This window comes from Pholcus phalangioides, unplaced genomic scaffold (assembly GCF_987345545.1).
Source record: "Pholcus phalangioides strain wild (caught in Gottingen) unplaced genomic scaffold, Ppha-v1.0 ptg000039l_1, whole genome shotgun sequence".
NCBI classification, from domain to species: Eukaryota; Metazoa; Arthropoda; class Arachnida; order Araneae; family Pholcidae; genus Pholcus; species Pholcus phalangioides.
This window is the reverse complement of record NW_028301625.1, coordinates 5,965,164-5,987,222: the sequence shown is the minus strand read 5'-3', so window position 1 is coordinate 5,987,222 and position 22,059 is coordinate 5,965,164. Positions and strand designations below refer to the sequence as shown.

At 36.4% G+C, this 22,059-nt stretch overlaps 1 protein-coding gene and 1 long non-coding RNA gene across 11 annotated transcripts in view; one reads left to right on the top strand and one right to left on the bottom strand.

The window, feature by feature from the left end:
* The first annotated feature begins 1,247 nt into the window (after positions 1-1,247).
* LOC149065495 (cytoplasmic dynein 1 intermediate chain 1-like) overlaps positions 1,248-22,059 on the top strand; it is a 123,672-nt gene continuing 102,860 nt past the window's right edge. For 8 of the 10 annotated variants that reach the window (XM_089253675.1, XM_089253673.1, XM_089253671.1 and 5 more), the window contains exons 1-2: positions 1,248-1,326; positions 11,024-11,141. In XM_089253675.1, coding sequence (XP_089109801.1) covers positions 11,043-11,141 — 99 coding nt within the window. In that variant the 5' untranslated portion in view covers positions 1,248-1,326; positions 11,024-11,042. Of the gene's footprint in view, positions 1,449-11,023; positions 11,142-22,059 lie in introns of all 10 variants that reach the window. The other 2 variants (XM_089253674.1, XM_089253667.1) reach the window with 2 other exon arrangements.
* LOC149065496 (uncharacterized) lies at positions 16,824-21,049 on the bottom strand. Its single transcript, XR_016195607.1, has 3 exons — positions 20,892-21,049; positions 17,527-17,645; positions 16,824-17,427 (listed from the first exon to the last, which is right to left on the bottom strand). It is a non-coding gene; the product is annotated as an uncharacterized LOC149065496 (long non-coding RNA).

Sequence of the window (22,059 nt, the reverse complement as noted above, 5' to 3'; positions counted from 1 at the left end):
CTACGGATGCGTCTAAATCATCTCAAGTGGTTTGTGGAGCTTTCTGTTTGGTTACTAAAGTTATCAAGTCTTGGTTCATTAATAAAGACTCCTCAGTTTTCACTGCGGAGGCCCTTGCTATTACTTTAGGTCTCAGATCCTTCATTCAATCGTCTAATTCTTCAATATTCATATTTACGGATTCCAAATCAGTCATCATGGCTCTCGACAATTTCTCTATTCATTCATCTACGGTGACTCATCTACTGTATGCTCAACTGGTTCATACTAGTTCTTTGGTTAACAGCATATCACTAATTTGGGTCCCAAGTCATTCGGGCATTGCCATTAATGAAACTATTGACAATCATGTTCGTACTGTAGCTTCTTCTACTGTTGATCTTCTACCTTCTAGCCTTTATGTGGAGGACATTCGTTCTCTTTACTATCGCTACTTCAAGGAAAATATTCGCAATGCTCTTTTCTTATCTATTCCTGAGTTTAGCTCCTTCTATAACTGCTGCCAGAACTTCTCCCCTTTGTTTTCGAATAGAAGGTTGGAATGTTTATTTTACAAACTCATTTGCAATAGAGCTCCCTTGAACGAATACCTACATCGTATTAGGAAAATGGCTAACCCTCTCTGTCTACAATGCAAGATTCCTGAAACTTCCTCTCATTTTTTGTTTTCTTGTATTAGGTTCTCCCAGGTTCGGTTCTCAACTTTTAATTCTCTTTCTCCACCAGTTAGGTGTTGGTTCGAGTTCTGTTCAGGCAGACCTGAGAACATTATCTGTAGCTTTGAGAGGTTTGTTACCCTTAGTCAACGGTTTTCTTGAGTTTTTATTTCTTTTTTTTTCTCTCCCCCTCTTTCTTTCTCTCGTTTGGTTTTTTGTCCTTTTCTACCTTGGTTGTTTGGTTCCATTTTTTGTTACCACACACTCATCCAGGGACTCCATGTCATCATATCATTTTAAAGCGGCTTAGCATCGTCCCCTAAGCCTGAAGACTTCTTCTCCATCTCATATAACATCTCCATCTGCGTTTGTTTCGTCTGGTTTTGTGGTTTTTTTTTTTTTGTTTTTTTTTTTTTCATCATACCCTTCTGAAGAAGAGGGAAGAATGGAAATTGCTGGAATTCCTATGTGTTCTGTAATTGATGACAGCTCTTCCGTTAGTATATTTTTATAACATACAATAATAATTATACAGGGCATATTTTTATAACATATTCTATGCTCTTGTGGATTATTCTTTCTCTAACAGGGGATGGCCCGAAGGCATAAAGCCCTGTATAATTGAAGAAGAAGAAGAAGAATCATAGCGGTACGGAAAACACAAAAATTGGTAAATAATTATAATTTATAAATTCATGAGATCTGATTTCATAATAATTTTTAAGCCATTAGAAGCCGTTTAAGGAATACTTCGAAAAATTTTGAGAAAGAGTATTCATTCGTATCGAAACGGTAATTTTTCAAACTGATAAATTCAATTTTTATAGTAAAAATATCGATCATTTACTTGTCTCTCATGTCCCCCATCCTAAAACATTTATTTTTTCTATTTAGTCAGTTTGTCTCAATTTTTTTCAAGCGTAAAATGATTTATTTTATGTCCATAAAAATTAAAGATCCCGAACGTAACTAGGAGCATTTGATGTTTTTAAAAATCTGATTGTATTAAAATTTTCTTGTATAAAGTTTCTAGAAGATGACGAAGATTGTATTAGTTTCACTGCATGTGTTTATAGTTTTCAATCACTTTAAATCTCCCATTCAGTTTCGTTGGAAATAATTGTGTATATATACATAAGCACATATACTGTCGATGTATAGGTTTTTACTGAGGAATATAGAAATTTTCAATAAGTGTTCATCAAAATTTTTTGTATATTTGTATCTTGACAGTGTGTAACTCAGACACCAAACATTTGACTGAAACTAGACATGTAACAGGTTTTAGTCCTTGAAATAGGCCTAGATATAGTGGATATTTGGCATGTATGATTAATTGATTTTTCCCTATAAAAGTTCATTCACACTCATATATATTCATTCAGTCTCAGTTCAGTCTCTGCATTTGAGATGCATCTGTCAAGTTTCAGGGATCTTCGTGATGACAGTGTTTACAGAAGAGGAATTACACACAAATACATTGAGAATACAGGAAAAAACACCAGTGGGTACATGATTTGCCTGCCATAAGAAAAGTGAAGGATAACTCACTAGTTTATCTAAGAAACTGGTGGATGATAGAGCAAAGTTTTTCGTAGCATAGTCAACCCTTTGTTTAGGAGCTAGACCTAATTTACAAACATGTAAGCCAGCAAAAAGCAAGCCTTATGTACACGCAAACGCACCAATTCCCAAAAGAAGCATAGTTAAAAATTCTGCAACCACATGGCAATGAATTTTTTTTTTGTTTTATTTGACAGAAAAGTTGGTTGAAGAATTAGATTTCATCAGAATAAAGTTCCCGCCCCTAAATACGACTCCTGCCATTCAGTTGCCCTGCCAAAGCATCGCTGAAATTCTGATGCCCACCACTTCATCAGGGCCGTAACTGGAACTTTTGTCAGGAGGGGTACATCCCCCATGAAAGTTCATAGTATCATAACAAAGTGTTTTTTATTATGTAAAAACCATTCTTTTTGCTTTGCATCCTTAAATTTTGCCCTGCACCATAGTTCTCTTCCCCCCCCCCCCATTACTTGTAATTCTTGTTAATCAAAAAGTAAACTCCTATTCACTTTGAGTGATTCAAAATAGTAATTTACTTAGTCAAAAGCAGTGGTTCTTAACCAGGGGTTCTTGTAGACCTCTGAGAGTCTGTGAGCTTGGATGAGGAAACAATTAACTCATTGTTTTTACATTGCTATATGCAGAATATTATTTTTCAAATAGAATGTGGACTTCATCTTACTGGCACGAATTGTCCATGTTACACAAAACATTAAGAACCTCTGGTCAAACCGTTACCTCCTAGATACTGTATCTAGGAGGTAATTGTCAAGCCCCATACACGCAAAGAACTAAAAGAGAAAAATAAAAAAAAGTCATCAAGAAATTGTTTAAAAAATATAAATTTGAAGTGATATAAAAAATGGTGGAAATTCTGAAATGTTCCAAGCCTAGTAGAAAAACTTATTTTCAAATTGCCTTCATTTAAAATCAAATCATCCCCCCTGTGGGGCCCTATGTTAAAAATCACTGCTCTACACCAAGGAAATTTTTCAAGGATGTTTTGCTGGAAGGGGAGGGGTAATGTTCTGGAGGTGACCGTGAATACAGAAATCCGTAAATAATTGAGACCATAGTTTTTTTTTTGTATGTCTCCTTTATTGAACATCAGGAGAAGAGCAGGGTGACGTTGGGGTAGAAGGATAATGTATTAGAGGGTGGCCATGTTTTCTGAAAGAACATTGTGATTTCTGTTTGCCTTCTTCTTCTTTATATCATCAGTATGTTAGACTATGTTTATAGGGCTTTCTCTACTAATTTTTCTACATGTGAAGAACGTACCATAGAAGGATCTATGTCATGAAATTAACCTATTGCTGATTTGAACTTGCGAAGCCTTTCTACTGTGTTACACATGTTGAACTTGTCTTCCACTTCTTTATCTTGATCTTCTTCATATGGTGCAGCTTCATTTTCAGGAGCAGTCAGCTGAGGATTAATTCCTCTTCAGTTAATGTCTCTGAATTGCAATTATGGAAACTGCAAATATGGGGGCTGAATGTAATTATGGACTTAAAACTAACACTCAACAACTTCTGAAAATATTATTATGCTACCCAGCATTACATAGGCCTTATTGGCAAAGGTTGGCAGCAATTATCTTACAACATAACCCTGAATTTGATTTACAGTTTTTTTAGCTAGAGTGCCTTACAGGCAGTGATTTTGAGGGCTTTGACACTGAGATTACTGATGATAATTACTGAAACTAGACACATGGCCTTGTCATCATTTTCATTTCATCTCTTTCATATTATGCGATGGCGGCTTGTGGCCAAAAATTCTGGGGGGGGGGGCACTAAAACAAATATTCTAGGATACCAGTAGTCAATTTTCAAAAATATGATTTTTCTAATTAATTAATTTATTTTGATTAATTAATCATATAATTTATTCAAATTATGTTTATATTAACTAGGGGTGCGGAGCACCTGGGCATCGGGTTATAATGAACGGCAGTGTAGACTTTAGTTAAGACTCCAAAATTTTTAAGAATTTCAGTGAAAATTCACATACGGCATCATGCTTTTGAGTCATACCTGACAATGGAGATGTTGAGAAAACTTGAGAGAATAAATAGACACGGCCTATGACTATAATGCCAGAAACAAGAATGTAAGCTATCGGGCGGCTCGAGACAAAATCTCTATTTGGGATATCAGATTTTTTTTCCTGTCTATTCACCCCATAGCCCCTACATTCTGTGTCAGGGCCTCTAGATTGGAATCTTTCGCGACCCCAGGCCAGATTTTAAATGGGAGACCCTTCTACAGTTAATTTATAGCGTGAAAAAAATTATAAGGATAGAGTCCCAGGCCCGAGGCTGAAGCCCTGTCAGCCCTACCCTTGTGGGTCATGCCCCTCCCCTATAACTTATCCCAACAATTCCTAACAAAAACTCCCCCCCCCCTTTATCTCGGATTTAGCACCTCTCGAGAATGGACAGAAATAATTTTCTTTGGCCAATAAAACTTTTTTCACCCATTCACCGTGGACTTAGCACCACTCTTGAGTGGTGCCCCATGTGGCTGTAATGGGGTGCATGACCCAAGAGCTGCCCCTGTATCCTATGAAAAGGGGGCAAGTGTCCATTTTGGTTCCCTCACCTAGTATTTTTCCCAGAATGGTCCGGAAGCAGAAGGAAAAATTCGGCTTCTCACTTGCCCGGTCCCTGGAGTACCAGAAACACCTTTGAAATTAACTTCTCAATAAAAAAAACCGTGTTATACATCATCTTTACAAGATAAGTGATGATCGCTATCCAAATTAAGTGTTGTTTTAAGGATTAAATTACCAGTTATCTGGCATTATTAAGAATGGTAAAATAATTCTGGGTCACAAAAAGCAGAAAAATCTGCTTCAAAAGCGGGACATATTTTTTTGCACGGTAAAAAGTGGTGTGTGGCTTTCTTCTGGAAAAAATCATGCTTATCTACAGGTCCCCTTGACTGAAGTACCCTGCCAGCCTCCCACCATGAGGCTTCGCACCTGGGCGGCAGGTAAGCTCGAGCTGCCCCTGACATTAAGTCTTTATCCAAAGAAAAATCCTGGCCACACAAAGCTCAATGAGTGAAATAAAACTTTTATGAAAATACATCTATTTTCATATACATATATATTTTTTGCATTTTTCCTTGAAAATATATTTAATTGCAAATCAGGGCCGTATTGAAATTCTTGTTGGGGGGGGGGGAAGTCAAACATGATTTTGCCACCCACATCACTGCAAAATTCAATGATTTTATAGTTGTATTTTGTTATTTCCTGCAATTTGCTGCCCAGGACAGTTGCCCCTCTAGTTCTGGCCCTGTTTAAAATACAGTATATATATATATATATATATATATATATAATTTCTAATTTAACAGAAAATTAAAAAAAAAGTTTGTCAACTATCATTAATAAACCAGCTGATGAATCACATAAAACTGTATTACAGTGAAACCTGTCTAAGACGGACAATGTATGAGACTGAAACCTGTCTTGAATGGAACAAAGAAATAGTCTAGTGGAGAGATAATTAATGCTTTTTCAATTATGGGAAACCTCTTTAAGCTTTAAGACAGAAACTATCTATCACAAAAACGGAAAGCATATTTAGTCTATTTTCAGATAAAAAACCTGCTGAAACTGAAGAATTTTTGGCCAAGAGCAAGTTTTTTTGTCATTTAAAGCATTTAAAGTCATTAAAGTACATATTTATTGCACAGATATGCGATGAAAATGACAAAAGAAGTATTGTACAAATTACATCTGAATTTATGTCTTTTGGAAAAACTGATAAAATAATGTTTGGTGGGTTTTGCTGAGTATTCAAACTCCTCAAACATTGATTGCATTCAGCCTGTGGGTCAAATGTTGACCATCCCTTATACATAGCATTGGCTGAATATTGCTCGATAATTTTTTGAAATTATTTACTCCATTCTTTGCATGCTTCATCATTGACATCCGCAGATTCACCATATAATTTCTCAAATACAATTTCATTATGCACATAAAAACTATCAAACCAAGCATTTGAGGCTTTGAAGTTGGTGAGTTCGAGTTCTTCTGCAGCTTCTCCAGCTTTTCTTGTAGAATTGAGTTTGAAATAGGTGAGTTCTTGTTTCTGCTGAAATAAACCAATCCTCAGAAATCACCAACGAATAAGACACATGTATGAAAAATATAAAAGTAATTATATATTTTCCGTATATTATATATTTGCATTATTCTTTGGTGATTTTGGAGTATTTTTGGGAAAAGTTCATCTACTCTTGTAATTAGAGATGTAAAATTCTCGAGAATAATCTTTAGGAGAATATTCTCTGGAAGGACTACTATTATAAATAACTTGAGAATATTCTTATTCTTGATGAGAATATTTTCCTGTCATTTAGGCCTATAATATAAATATATATAATATCCTTGAAAATATTCTCTGCAAGGTGTACTTTTACAAATTACTGGGGAATATTCTTATCAGAAATAATAAGAATTATTCTCAAGTTATTAATAATAGTCCTTCCAGAGAATATTCTACTTGATTACAATATTCTTGACATAATAGCATAGTCCTTTCAGAGATTAATCTCAAGAATATTTGTAATAACATGCATTATAATGAATAATCTCTACAAATAATTTGGGAATAATTCTTATTATTTTATGAGAAGAATATTCTTTGGTAATTTATAATAGTAGTACTTAGTAATATTCTTAAGAATATTCTCTGTCTCCTCTCTTCCTGTCAAGAAGATACAGAATATTGAAGTCTGTAGCCCACAATATTAAAGTTTAAAAGCATGAAAATGAAACCAACATGGGGGCTGAATTGCATAACTTGCAAAGAAATGTTATATAAATGTAAAAAAAAAATAGCTTCCTTTGTCAATCAACTTTGACTTTTGTACTTTGCTTTGAACTTATTTCTGAAAATTTATCTAATTAAATAACTTTTAGAGGTTTTAATCTATTGGTTTCTAAAATCTTCATAACCAAACTTTTAAAACCTCTCATCATGACCAAGAGTCAACTTTTAGTTCTGAGAATATTCTCGAACTAAAAGTTGTCATTGGGAGGTGAATATGTCAAAAATTGTTTTGTTTTAAATGTTTCAGGCAATAAAAACTGATTTATATTTTATAATATAAACAAAATTAGTAAAAGAATTTAAATTATTTAAAAGAAAAATGAATATTCTTGATTATTCTCCAATTTTTACATCCAGGAGAATATTCTCGTTCTCTGAGAATATTCTCACCTCACATCTCTACTTCTAATAAACCAATCACAGACATAACTGCGTCTATGGCAAGTCCTTCTGTCTTCTGACATTAATTTTTCCTAGCTTGTTTCCTGTTTTTCAGCCATTCTCCTTGCCAGTGTTCTTCTTGCTTCAAAATGGAACATATATTTGTGTCTTCCCAACATTGAATTCCTTTGCAAGAGTACAAATTCCCATTTTATGTTTTTCACTGTATTTTTTCCTCTTCTGAATCTCTCTTCTTAGTGGTAGAGAGCGATGATTACTAGAGCTGGCCATAATAAACAGCATGAAATAATGTAAAATATATGAACACAACCAGCAAACTGACATCAAAGTTGCCAAGCGTTAACGAATTTCAAGACAAAATTTCATTGAAAAGTAGCCAAAAAGTGGATCAAATATCAGAATTCTTGTACTGCCATCTAGTGAGCATAATTTGAACCAGAATTGAAACTATTGGTGTCTGTAAAGGAGTTTTATCCAATAGAACAAATGATAAAAATAGTATCTGTGACCATATCTAAGGGTGACTGTTAAACAGGGGTTCAAAGTACATTATTTAAATAGGGTTTCTGCTGGGATATTTTTATTCTTGCCATAAAAGAGGGGTGACTGCATCTAAGGGGTATCCGTTAAAAAGGGTTTCACTAGGGTTACCAACTGTCCTCCTTTTTTATGTCATTTCAAAAATCCTCCTACATTTTGGAAAATTCACCTTTTTGTCCTCTTTTTCAGGTTTCTGCAATTATTTTTTTTTGGGGGGGGCGGAATTTTTTTTTTCTTCACTTTGAAACATACACTGCTCAAAACAATTAGGGGAGCACATGGTTTTAACAAAATTACGCAAAGATGTATACCGATAAGTAACATAAAATGAATCATCCATAATTTAAAGCCTAGCAGGAAACGGAAGAAGAAAACTTCATATGCAAATCAAAGTTCATGACGTCAAAAACCAGAAAAAGGAGATAAGGGCAGAAATCAGGATGTTGCAGAAACGTCTGTTTTACTGCCATAACTGAAATTCGATTGCGCAGTATTTTTTTTTGAGACAAGGTGACTTGAGGATGTCTCAACAACGTGATTTACCGGAATCCATGGCATGGCGTGTTATAGGCAGACTGGAATCCGGGCAAACACAACGTAGTGTCGCGGACGCTGTTGGAGTCGCCAGAAGTGTTGTTGCAAGGCTGTGGAATCGATTCCAAGAAACAGGAAATGTTAGACGTCGACCAGGGCAAGGTCGGCCACGCGCCACTACAGCAACTGATGACCGGTATATACGGTTAACAGCCCGTCGAAACAGAACAGAGAATGCTACGCAGCTGCAAAGACGGTTGCTCTTGGCAACAGGACGAAGGGTGTCCAGCCAAACAGTACGTAATCAGCTTCATGAGGGAGGGCTCTATGCACGTAGGCAAATGGTCTGCATTCCGTTGACCCCACGCCACCGTACGGCCCGAAGAAGATGGGCTGCTGAACATCGAGATTGGGAGCAACATGATTGGAGCCAAGTGCTGTTTACAGACGAGTCCCGATTCACTCTGGAGTGTGACACCCGACGTGTTCTGGTATGGAGGGACAGGGGCACTCGAAATAACCCCGCATTCGTTCGTGAAAGGTCACAATACAGACAAGCTGGTTGGATGGTGTGGGGTGGAATCAGCATAGGCGGACGTACGGACCTGCATATCATTCGGAATGGCACTTTGACAGCCCGAAGGTATGCAGACGAGATACTATGCGACCTCATGTCATCCCTTACGCTGGAGCCATTGGAGATTCCTTTGTTTCCCAGGATGATAATGCCCGACCGCATAGAGCTCATCTGGGGGAGAACATGCTTGAAGCTGAAACAATACAGCGTATGGAATGGCCAGCGTGCTCTCCTGACCTGAATCGGACGACGCATTGCTGCGCGACCAAGGCCGCCTGTTACTGTCCGAGACTTTTCTTGAGGAGTGGAACAGTATTCCCCAAAGTCTGATCGATAACGTCATCTCATCCATGGCAAACAGGTGTGCATCAGTCTTAGCTGATCGAGGAGACCACACGCCCTATTAAAACTCATGCATCATGTCTAAACAGTACTTTTTTTTATCGTTTACATGTAACCAAATTGTTGCCCTAAATCATCTTTTCATGTTTTTTCCATATTTTCAAAGAATTAAAGCTTAATTCCAAATTTTTTTACATATTTTTTCTGTATTGCGCATTGATACGCGTGTACTATCCATTGTATGCCAATACATGGCTGTCTCGCACGGTTTTCTTCATTTTTTTGCTTGCTCCCCTAATTGTTTTGAGCAGTGTATTTCTTCATTGATATCAGTGTTTTTTCCCCCACATGCATTCACCAATAGCCGTTGAAATTCCCAAAATTTTTTCTGTTTCTGTTGTTTTTAGTGGTTCTGTTTTAGATTTGGGAAAACTATTGTTGTGGCCGGTTTTATTGATCATAATAGTGGCACCATCTATTGGGAAAATTGAGATAAGTTACCTCACTGAGAGTGCATGAGCAGACATCTCCTCTCTCAATTTTCGGGTCTGGTAACCCGAGGTTTTACTGTAAATTGATTGATAAATTAATGATACTTGATTAATTAATGTGAATTATTAATTTAATAAATTTCAGGAATATTCCAGAACATTCATGGTGGTTAATTAATTAATTATAATTGGTAAAAATCCAAAATGATAGGTCTTACTGGTGAAGCCTAGCCAGTCTCAGGACTTTTACTGTGACATGGACATAGAAGAAATTGGAGAATTAATTAACAGTAATTCGGAAATTGACAGTATGAATTAATCAAGCTAACTGTTCTTGAAATTGAAGCGATACCACATTATGATCAAGATTAAGAAGTGGAAAACAAGTTTATTATGAGCAACATAATGCAAGCGCTGCATAACTTTGAATTGGCAATACATTTTTTTCATTACATGGACCCTCTATATAACGTTTTTCACGTGTAGGAAAAATTGATAGAGGAAGCCTTCTCGCCATACTAAAAAAGTAACAGCCAACAAATATTATAATGTTCTCACAGAAAACATTGCTGAGAATCATTACAGCCCCATTTACTTCTGCTGCACAAGGCTGATATAAACGTGTTTTGTAAAAAACAAAACTTTATGGTTCAGGCTATTCACAAGTTTTCTGTATCCGTGTGATCCCCTAGAATGTAACTCCTGTGAATACTGAGGGTTTACTGTACATTAAAATGGTATTTTAATTTTTTTTTAAGTTTAATTTTATAAAAATATAATTTATAAGTTGGGAAAATAATTTTAATTCTTGATTTCAGTGAAAAATAAAAATTTAAGTAAGCTTCATTGAAAATAAAAAAAGAAATGGGACATTTTTTAAAGAAAAAAGTATGGCCAAAATTACATAAAAACATGAGAATGCTCCAGGAAATACATATGTTCACACTATGCATACAGATATGAAACCTGAAGATGTGTTTAAAAATTGCCAATTGTTTTATGAACTAAGTGTTTATTTGATAAAAAATGGTGTTATTATGTTGGTCTTTAATAATTGCAGAATAAAAAAAAGAATCAAAATGTCAGATCGAAGAGTTGAGCTGGAAAGGAAAAAGCTGCGTCTTGCTCAAATAAGGGAAGAAAAAGAGAGGAGAAGAAGAGAAAAATCAACTATTGAGGTAATAATTGAGTATTATTGTAAAATTCAGATGTTTTATACCATTCAATTTTTTAAATGTTGCACATTCTCAGGAAAGTCCTTGATACAAAACAGTACAAATGGGCTGGCAGTTCATTTCTTTTCTGCAGCTTCTCTCTCTCTAAACCTGGTCATAGTTTCCAATAACTAAGGCACTCAATCAGTAACTGTCTAGACTTGGGCGATGTATCGATTTATAATAAATCACTGATGTAAGGCGACACATCAATATCCTGATTTAAAGATTTTTATCACAGTAATTTATGCTTAAATTCTGATGTGTAACATTGCGACAGTGATTTAGAATTTTAGATTATGTGCATGTGCGATGTATTAGGGAAATCCGATATTTCCTTGCATCGAGTTGAAATTTGCGATACCGATTTAGCTAGTGCGCTCGTGCACGATATCTCAGGGAAAACTGATATCCTTACATCGGGTTGAAATCACTGATGCTGGTTTATGCTAACGCTTGTGCACGATGTATCAAAAATTCAATGTTACATCAAGTTGAAATTGCCGATGTTGATTTGGTGAATACGCATGCAGAATTTTTGTTATCCAATATAGACATCAAAAGGCATGGTAAATACAAATACAAGGCCACAACAGGCAAAATGCCCAACAAGGTGACTGAGAAAAAGATGCCCATAACAAATATGAATGTCATATAATTCTCTAAAATACAGCAACCCAACTAAAAATTCAATTACAAAAACTAGAAACAATATGCATGACAATATTCAATATACATGATAAAATATTATACAATGCCCATAAAATATATCTGGTTGTCTTATTCTAAGTGTGGATAGCTTCTTGATTTACCCCAACATGTTTACTGTATTTCTTTTTAAACATGTCAGTTGGAATTTACTACCCCCAGGGGTAAGCTATTCCATTTATTAATTGCCTATTAGAGAAGAATTCCCTGCTACACCATAACCTAGAATTGTCCCTTACCAATCGATTACTAAGCAGTTAATTGATGGCATATTAATAATCCATGATCCACCCTATCCATCCCATTGAAAATTTTGAACACTTCAATCATATCTCCCTGCCACCTGCATTCATCCAATATGAACATATTCAAAAAATGAAGTGTCTCTTTATATCTCAAGCCAGGGTTGTTAAAACCATGGTTAAAAACTAGTGATTCCCAACGTGGGCATTAACGCCCCCTGGGGGGCGATGGAATGTTCCAGGGGGGTGGTAGAAGCTACGGATATAACATAGGATCCTATGGGTTAGATTGTGTTAGGGTGGGGATGGGAGAAAAAAATTTCTGAAGAAGGGGCGATGAGACAAAAAAGGTTGGGAAACCTTGGTTTAAACCAAATGGTTTTTTTCTTCAAAATATCACATAAAAGTGGGCTAAGTATAATTTTCCCCCCTGAAAAATATCATGTATTGGTTCATTATTAGCCAAAATGTTTAATTCTTATCACATTTTCTATTCTTGGGGTACATATTGATATTTTTCAATATAAGTGGATTTTTTTCAAAAAAATCTCATAAAAGTGGCCTGAATCTTAGTTGCTAAAAATGATATACAGTATCGAAATTTCTCATTCTTACTGCATTTTCTAACTATGCGCTACATTCTGATGCTCTTATTTTGAGCAAATCCATAAATGAGAATTGCATCACACATGTGGTAGTGGTGTTATTATCTTAAAGGCTTTTTTTTTATACAAATACAACGCCACAATGCCCAACGAGGTGGCTGAGAATTCTTGGTGGCTTTATTTCACAAAGAAGCAGCAACAGTAGTGACTTCACTGTCATGCTAAAGCCAGGTGGTCTTATAATCCGAAGAGACACTAGCTGCTCCTAAAGGACAAGGACCAGTGTACTAGTGGTCCTCAAAGCAGAATGTTTAGTACTGTTCTGTGATGAACCCTCAGCTGACTGGAAATGTTCTGTGGTAAAAATCCCCATATATGTAATAGTGTTTTTTTTTTTTTTTTTTTGCACTTTTTCTTAAATTTCTTCGAAACTGTTCTGCAGTAGAGCTAATTGTTCTGTGACGTACGTCTCAAATTTTGGCACATTCTGCTTTGGGGCTAGTGGCTACATTACCTCACAGACATTTTCATTTTCTTTCCACAGGAAGCAGCACATCTAGTACCTAATATCGCCAACAGGCTTAATATTGAATTATTAGTTTTTACATATTTTCATCACTATACTCCCAGTTAATTCAGGTTCTACTTTACAGTAGTAAAAGCTTGAAATTGGCTAGTTCCTGAAGTGGCTGGTGATCCCTATCCAAGTAATTTTCAGTTAAATTATTCCTTGAAATATGGACTGGGTAACCGTTTGGTTAGGATGTACAGTAGTAAGTGATTTATGAAAGATAATCAGCTATATACAGGTTGATTATAATTAAAGGTCTGATTCCAAAACACGAATAAGAACTGCTGGTCAGAATGGCTTTAAAATTTGCATGGATCCATTGCATGAAGCATGAATTTTCTTTTGTGAAAAAAAAAAAAACTTTAAAATATACAAAAGTAGATGATGCTGTACTTGGCCAGCGGTATAATCTATTTTGCTCAACCATATCATTTTGGCACTTCAACAGCATCAGTATATGAATAGCAAGTTTGGACAAATGCCAGAGTGACTAGAAAATCTGTTTTGCTACCTAAAATTTTATATGCATCATTGCTGACATGAAGTGTAAGTATGAGACATTTTTGATTTCATAATGTGTCTCTTCCAACATGGGAATTGGTCATAAAGTCCCGGGGGGAAAAACATTACTCAGAATTGTTTTTCTTGGGGAAAAACATGCTTCTCTCTTAACAAATTTGGCTGGCACCTAAATTTTTTTCTGATTTGTGGTGGATAGCACAACTTTTTGCAACGCCAGTGAAGCAGCTGCTGAAGAACCATTTTGACAATAACAACATGATACAATACCTGACTGTTATGTTCAACTGAATACAATATGAATATGCTACTATAACTCTTGCAACTTTTGGCTTTGGGGATACTTCAAAATATAATGTGCAGTGGTCAGATTGCAAACTTTGGTGAATTGAAAGCACATCCACACATCATTACCATAACATACTCTGATCTGTAGTTGAACAAGCATTTTCACCTCACAGCCAGATTACGGTGGACAACATATTTAACATTTCTTGTGTAAGTTGTAGTTGTTTATTTAAATGACTTCATTTTTGTTATTGTTTCCATGAATTATGAAATCATGCCATGCTAATTGCATTATCATTTTGCCTTGACTGGCTATCATATCCATTCTGCAAGCAAATGTCTTGTGCTGGATGAGTAAAGCGTCATTTAGTTTACATTTTTGAGTATTCTCCCCCCCCCCTTTTGCCATACAAAATTCCATTGCTTCAGGAACATTCATGCAAATTTTTAAGTCATTTTGACCAGTGGTTTTTATTTTACAGTGTTTGAAACCAGAACTTTAGTTATAATCATCATGCATATCGTAAATCGTTGCTAATTAATTTGCCTAGTTTTTATCATAGTTTTTGCAAAATCGCATCCTAATTAAGCGTATTGAAAGTAACTGGAGAAAACATCTTTATTATAGGGTTAGTAATAACATTGAGAATTCTCAAACGCAAAATATTTCCTTGGAATTAAGCTATAAAATAACTAAATTGCAAAAGTTGGCTTTTATTAAAATGTAAGAAATATTTATAGATTAATTAATATTTAAATAGTGTTGATTACATTAATATTTATTTTAATTATTAGAAGTTTGAATGATTTTTCAGAAATTTTATCGTTTTTAATGTAAATGCTATTAAAACCAAAAAAAAACAAAAAAAAAACTGGTTTATAAACAAAAAAAAGTTTTTTTACCAACTCTGCATCAAGCTTCGTGTGCCAACAAGGACAGTGTTTCTCTTCTCTGCATCCCTTCAACCAAGTCTATGTCTCTCTGTAGGTATGGTCTCCAAAACCTTACAGCTTAGTTTGTCCAGGATCAACTAAGTCTCGAAAAAGCCAAAAAATGACTAGGAGAACACGAAGAGATCTTTTTGAAAATGAAACCAGGCATTCTATTTGCTTTTTTGACCACTTTTGAACAATGTTCAGAAAACCTAAGCAGCTTGTTAATGAGAATTCCTAAATTGGTGAACCTAGTTGCATCCGGGATAGTGACACCATTCAATTCGTAAGAGAAACGTGGGTTGTTCAAACCAAATTGAGCAATCATGCACTTGTCAACACATCAAACCATGCAAACGTCATGCTCTATTCATTTGCCCATGCTCCAATCCTGTTTAAGTTGGCCTGGAGCAACTCCCTATTATTTTGTTTCCCGACAACCCGTAGTAGCTTCACGTCATCTGCGAATTTGCTAACAATCCCATCGATACCCTGATAAAAATTGAAAATGTCTGGGGGCCAAGGATACTTCCTTGAGGAACTCCACTTGTGACGCCTGTCCAATCAGAGAATTCCCTGTTTACAATAACCCATTGTGACCTATCTCTTAACCACGATTCTATCCAATTCAGCAAGTTGCCCCCGATCTCAATCTCATGTAAAAGCTTCAAGAGTTTACCATGTTGGACCCGATCGAATGCCTTTTGGAAATCAAGGTAAACAACATAAATATTTTGGCCTTACCCGAAGCCTTGGTCACGTGATCATAGAAGCATAGGATGTTAGTTACACATGACTTCCCCTTCCTGAACCTATGCTGATTATCCAAATACATTATTCTCATCTATCCACTTCACCAATTGTCTTTGGTAATAATTTCCAAAATTTTCGACAGGGAGCTTGTCAAACTCACTGGACGATAATTGGACACAGCTTCTCTACTACCCTTCTTAAATATCGGAACAACATTAGCAAGTTTCCAATCTGTGTGATAGGCCCCAACAATTCATTAGCACATTCCTTGAGGACCTTAGGATAGATATCTCCTGGGGGTAAACAATCCCACTTTCCTTATATAACGCCCGTTCCGCGCTTGTCGTTAGATAAGGAACTATCGTAAGGAACGTGCTAAGGAAAATTCCTTAAGCGGCACTCTCCCCTTTGCGTTGAGCATTGTCCTTAGGATCACGTGACGGGTTGCGGAGGAAAAAACCGGTCTTTCGGTTCATTCGTTCTTTTCTACGGTTCAGTTCACTATTCAACCAATCAACGTAAAGCAAAAAGTTTACAACTACTACTACGTATTAAAAATCAATATTTCGTCAACATTTGTGGCAACGATTGCTTTATTTACTTTAATTTCGCGTAATGTTTTTCTTTTTTTTACGTTAGATTGCGCACAAGTTTCCTCGAATTTTTAATAACTTATAAGATATTTTAATAATTTTCTTACTGAACATATAAATTTGTTTTAGAGACAATTCAAGTTTTTTTAATAGAAATTTTATATAAATTACAATTTTTCTGAAAGATTATAATTTTAATTTCTCATGACATTACATCATAGAGGTTAATACAGCAAGTATCATGCTCAATCATGGGGGGAAAAATATTGATTTTCCAGCTCTATGAATTTAACGCTCGTGTTTTAATGTTATAACGATTCTCACTTAGGAAAATGTATTGAGATTTCTTATTCTTCCATCAGTCTTGACATGTTGGAACTGTAGCTATTTGCCCCATATACATGTTCGGAAAATATTATTTGATACTATATATTTCGATATTACTAGAACCATGTCATTCACCATATCTCGCAATAAAATTTTAATTTCTTTCCAATCGTTTTATTAAATTTTTTATCAACTGCAGTGAATCCCGCTTGTTTTTCAAGAAACACTCATGAGAAACTAAGCAGGGAAACGCTTTGGACAGAAAATTTTGATGAGTCGACAAAAATAAGTCATTCTAAATGGGAAGGTTATTATTCGTTTTGTGATTTCAGCTGCATTTAATCAAAAATAAATTATATAACTCTGGTTCAGATAAATCAAAAGCAACACTTCATTCCACTGAGCTGTTTAAATCTTTGCATAGAAAACAGTTTTCTATGCAACTAATTCTCAAATTTATTGTAGTACAAAAATGTAACATTCATAAACATTTTTTCTAATTATAATCACAAAGAAAACACTCATTTTTTGCTTATGATCATGGATAAATTTATTAGATAAATGTGTGAACAGTATTTCATACACATGTATGATTGCGGCTGTGTATGAATATACATATAGGTGCTGGTTAAATGAGTTGCTTGAGAAACAAAAATTTCTAGTTTTACACTCGTAAGCCATAACTTGTGTCATTGCATTCAACATTTTTACCTGAAATGAAAAGGGTAAATTGTACGATAGTTTTGAGTATTGAACTTTGTGCACGCCATAAAAAATTCCAAAGATAAAAATTAAAAAGATTCAACTCACCTGCGGTATCTATGTTTAATCCATCAGTACATAAGTACACTTCATGAGCACCGATTTGTCTTCAACAGGCATGTAATGTCTTCATTTTGCGACTCTCGTTTCAGCAAATGGTCAAGAACCTAATAAGCATTTCAAATAGTATATAACAAAGTACCAATATATAAATAATAGTACCAAATAGTACCATATTTCAATGTATCAGCGGTGTGATGGAATAAAATATGTTAGTTGTCAACTAAAACAATTTCCCAACAAACTGCTAGTACTACTAAACCACATATACAAGTGATATAGTTCTGAGGAATTTCTAATTGGCATGCCTTGGAAAGTGTTATGTGTATACATAAGTTTTTGTCTCCTTAGCAAATTAATTGCAATATATAAGGAATGCATGTTTCATGCTCGACTTACTACCATCTATGTTTGATACTGAAAGCGATGATATGTGTTTGAATTTTTGTGCTCTAAGTACTGTATTAAGGGTCAATCTGTTCTGTGGACAGATATTATATATATATACACACATTTCAGCCACCACGTTAGGCAATTTGTCTGTTGTAGTCTGTTTTATGTATATATATATTTGTTAAACAGGAGAAAAAATACACCTAGGAGCAATTACTAATGAATAACCTACCCTCAAGTGTCAATTGTACAATTTGAACAACTACATTGAACACTTGTAACAGTGTTCCTACTTAATAAGTATGACACAGTAGTAAAATTATTTTCTGAAATTTCTCTACAGACCCATTAATATCAAGAATTCGTTCTTTATAATTTATTATGATTTATGCTTATATCTCTTAGGGGAAATCATCTGAATGACCCCAAACTTTAAATCCTTCTCCGCCAGTGATTTGAACAAGTTCATAAAACAAAATTGTACAAGCCAATTTTAAATACATTGTTTAATGCAAATGACATACATATATTATATTGAATTCATAGGTGCCGGAACCTAGGGGCTAAGGCTATTTGAGCCCCCCCCCCAATAAATTTTGAAAGAGGACTGAGTCCCCCAAATAATTTCTGAAAAAACAATGCACTACACCTTCCCCCTCCTGCATACGTGCTCGTGTCACATATATACGGGACAACCAGCAAGTTTCAGCCCCCTCAATGTTTTCATGTCTGCATCTCTGATTGTACTGTACAGTATATCGAAAGATTTAATACATAACTGATAATATTGAACATTTTTCAATCTGTGTCTGCAACCAACCTATCACTAAGAGTGCTGCAGTAATTTAATGCTTACAAGTTCTGCAGAGAATGTGGACATGGTGCATGTGTGGTTTGGTAGTGCAAACGAGGATTTGCATGCAATTTTTGACAGAAGTATGTAATTGGTCAGGTATTTCTAATTCTGGAGGGGGGGGGGGGCTCAGAAAAATTACTCGCCCCGTGGGTCTATGCAGCACCTCCTAGAGATAGTTGGTGCTGGTCTACGACACTCTTTAGATGGCACGAAAATATGTGCTAACACAGAAATATAAAATGTGACCTTATCAATATAGTCCAAACATAATTCATTATCATGATAAATGTTTATATATTATATATATATACACTGCTGGCCACCCAAATTGCAACACCAAGAAAGACAAGAGATATCGCAACAATATTTATTTTGTAGATAACATGTTGACAAAGCATCAAATGATTAAATTTATAGACTTCTGTGAAGTGTGGTTCCTGCCAAAATCAGTAGCCAGAGTAGCCGCCATTGTTGGAGATCACCGCTGCCACACGCCTCGGCATTGATTCAAAGAGACTTTGGATGTGTTCTTGGGGTACAGCAGACCAAGCAGCTTCCACGCGTTGCCAAAGTTGATCTGGTGTGGCAGCTGGGGATGCAATCTGGGTCAATCGTTGAGCAACCATGGACCACATGTTTTCTATCGGCGAAAGATCCGGAGAGCGAGCTGGCCAGGGAAGCAATTCAATCTGGCGATTGACGAAGAACTTTTGGACAATGCGTGCCACGTGTGGTCGCGCATTATCCTGTTGAAATATGGCTGTGGGCAAGCCCTGAAGGTAAGGAAGGACAACTGGCTCCAACACCTCGGAGATGTAGCACTGGCTTTTTAAAGTACCGGCAATGCGTACTAGAGGAGTGCGAGAGTGATATCCAATACCGCCCCATACCATAATACCCGGTGCAGGACCAGTGTGGCGGTGCATAACGCAGCTGTTCAGCATCCTCTCTCCACGGTGTCTCCAGACTCGAATCCGACCATCGTGGTGTTGCAGACAGAAGCGTGACTCGTCAGTAAAGACAATTTCATTCCATTGTGCCATCCACATCCTTCTTTCATCGCACCATTGGCGGCGGAGACGTCTGTGGTTCTGCGTCAAGGGTAGACGAAGCAATGGACGTCTTGCGGACAGACCACTCTGCTGTAAACGGCGTCGAATGGTACGCGCAGACACTGGATGATGCGGTACAGACTGAATGTGCTGTGCTATAGTTCGGGATGTGGCTGAGCGATCCGTCACTGCCATACGCACAATACGCCTGTCATCACGTGAAGTGGTGCACTGAGGTGGATGCGATCGAACACGTCGGTCCGTCGTACCCTCCTGCATCCAACGATCACATATCCGCATTACAGTTGTTTGGTTTCGTCCATCACGACTACCGATTTCCCTGAAAGATAATCCACAATCTCGGTAGGCCACTATCCTTCCTCTGTCGAACTTGGATACTTGATCAAAAGATGATCGCTGTTTTCTACGAGGCATAATTGATAGTTTTTTTGAAAAAACCACAAGAAAAACACAATTGCCGTACTTCAAATCGTCGAAATCTCCAAGCCTTAAATAGCGCTTTGAAGTGGCGCCACAGGCGCGCGTGATGTGCGTCTGCGCTGAAATTCTAATCATTTGCATACCTCACCTCCGCTAATGCATGTTGTAAATTTCATATTATTTGCATGCTTCCTTCAGGGTGTTGCATTTACGGTGGCCAGCAGTGTATATGAACAAATTAACATTTGTGAATATAGCTTGCATACATGATCATCTCCCTATCCGTACATAGAGCTGGAACTGGGGGGGGGGGATACAATCGCCTCGGGCAGCAAAATTTAGGGGGGGGGCGGCAATTTCAGGTGGGAACAAAAAACACTGTTGTAAAATTGTCGAATTTTAAAGTTGCAGAGGCGGCAAAATAATGTTTGCCCCGGGGAGCAAAAATCCTAGTTACGGCCCTGTGAGTACATATTATACGAGGTCGGTCGGTAGGATTTTTTCTCCCAAAGCCTCGAGTATGTATGAAGCATCAATATTCATTTAAAATGAGTGAAATGTCATGTTAAGAAAAATAAAAAAAATTGATTTCATATCATAAGTTAGCTTACCTTCCACTCAACAGCAACTCTTGTCTTCGTCTTTGGCTCAAGCTCCTCGCATAGCTGGCTGTATTTTTCGTTTAGCCTAAATATATATTTTTTTACATTAAATGCGTGTATCAAGCATTAATTGCGCGGAAAAACAGGAGGAGAATTGTTTGAATCGAACATATATCTTCCATCCAAGCACACATCGCACCACCATTACAGAGAAAAAGTTGTCGTTACGAGCTAACGAGAGGGGCTTCGTTGTCGTTATCGTTGTCATTATACAAGGAAAAAAAAATTTCCTTATTTAGGGAAAGGCGAGCGGGGAGTGCAGAAATTTTCCCTTTTTCGTTAAATAACGACAAACAGCGCGCGTAAGGAAAAAACTGGTTCTAAGGACAACGGGATTGTTCACCCCCTGGTGCTTTGCTTTCACATATATTTTTTAAAGGATTTAGGACCTCCACATCTTCCACTTGAATATCGTTGAGGATTTTATTACTCCATGCAACACCTGTACATTCAATATCATTTTCTCTATTAAAAACTGACTTGAAAAAAGACATTGAAAGCACTACACATATATACATTGCTCTCTACCTTACACCTAGCTATCAAGAGGGGGCCAAATGTCCCCTTACATCCATCATTGACGTATCTGAAAAATGATTTTGTTTCAATGCCAATGTTATCTGTCAACCTTGATTCGAATTCCCTTTTACTATCCCTTATCACTTTCTTTAATGCCCTTTTGTCAGTAAACACAATGATGGGTCACCTCATCCACTTTTATACTCTCTGAATGGTCTTTTCTTTTCAAGATAAAGGTTACATACGTTATTCCACGACCATAGGGGTTGCTATGTATGAACACTTTTTTCAAACAAAGGGTATGACGTCGTGCAAAACAGAGGGCAGCTTCGCACTAAATTATTCCTATTGACTTACCATACCAACTGATTTCAACCGGTCTTTGAAAACTTCTGCTAACCTTTCTCTCAAAACATCAACATTAGTTCTCCGAAAACATGGAACCAGTCTTTTGTTATCAACTTTACCCGAAGAAAAAACTGATGACACAATGATCACTAGAAGAAAACTTGTTCTCCACCAAAACATGTTCAACAAGATCCTTGGAACTAGTTCTAAATCATCCAAAGTAGCAGTACCCCTAGTGGCTTCTGATACA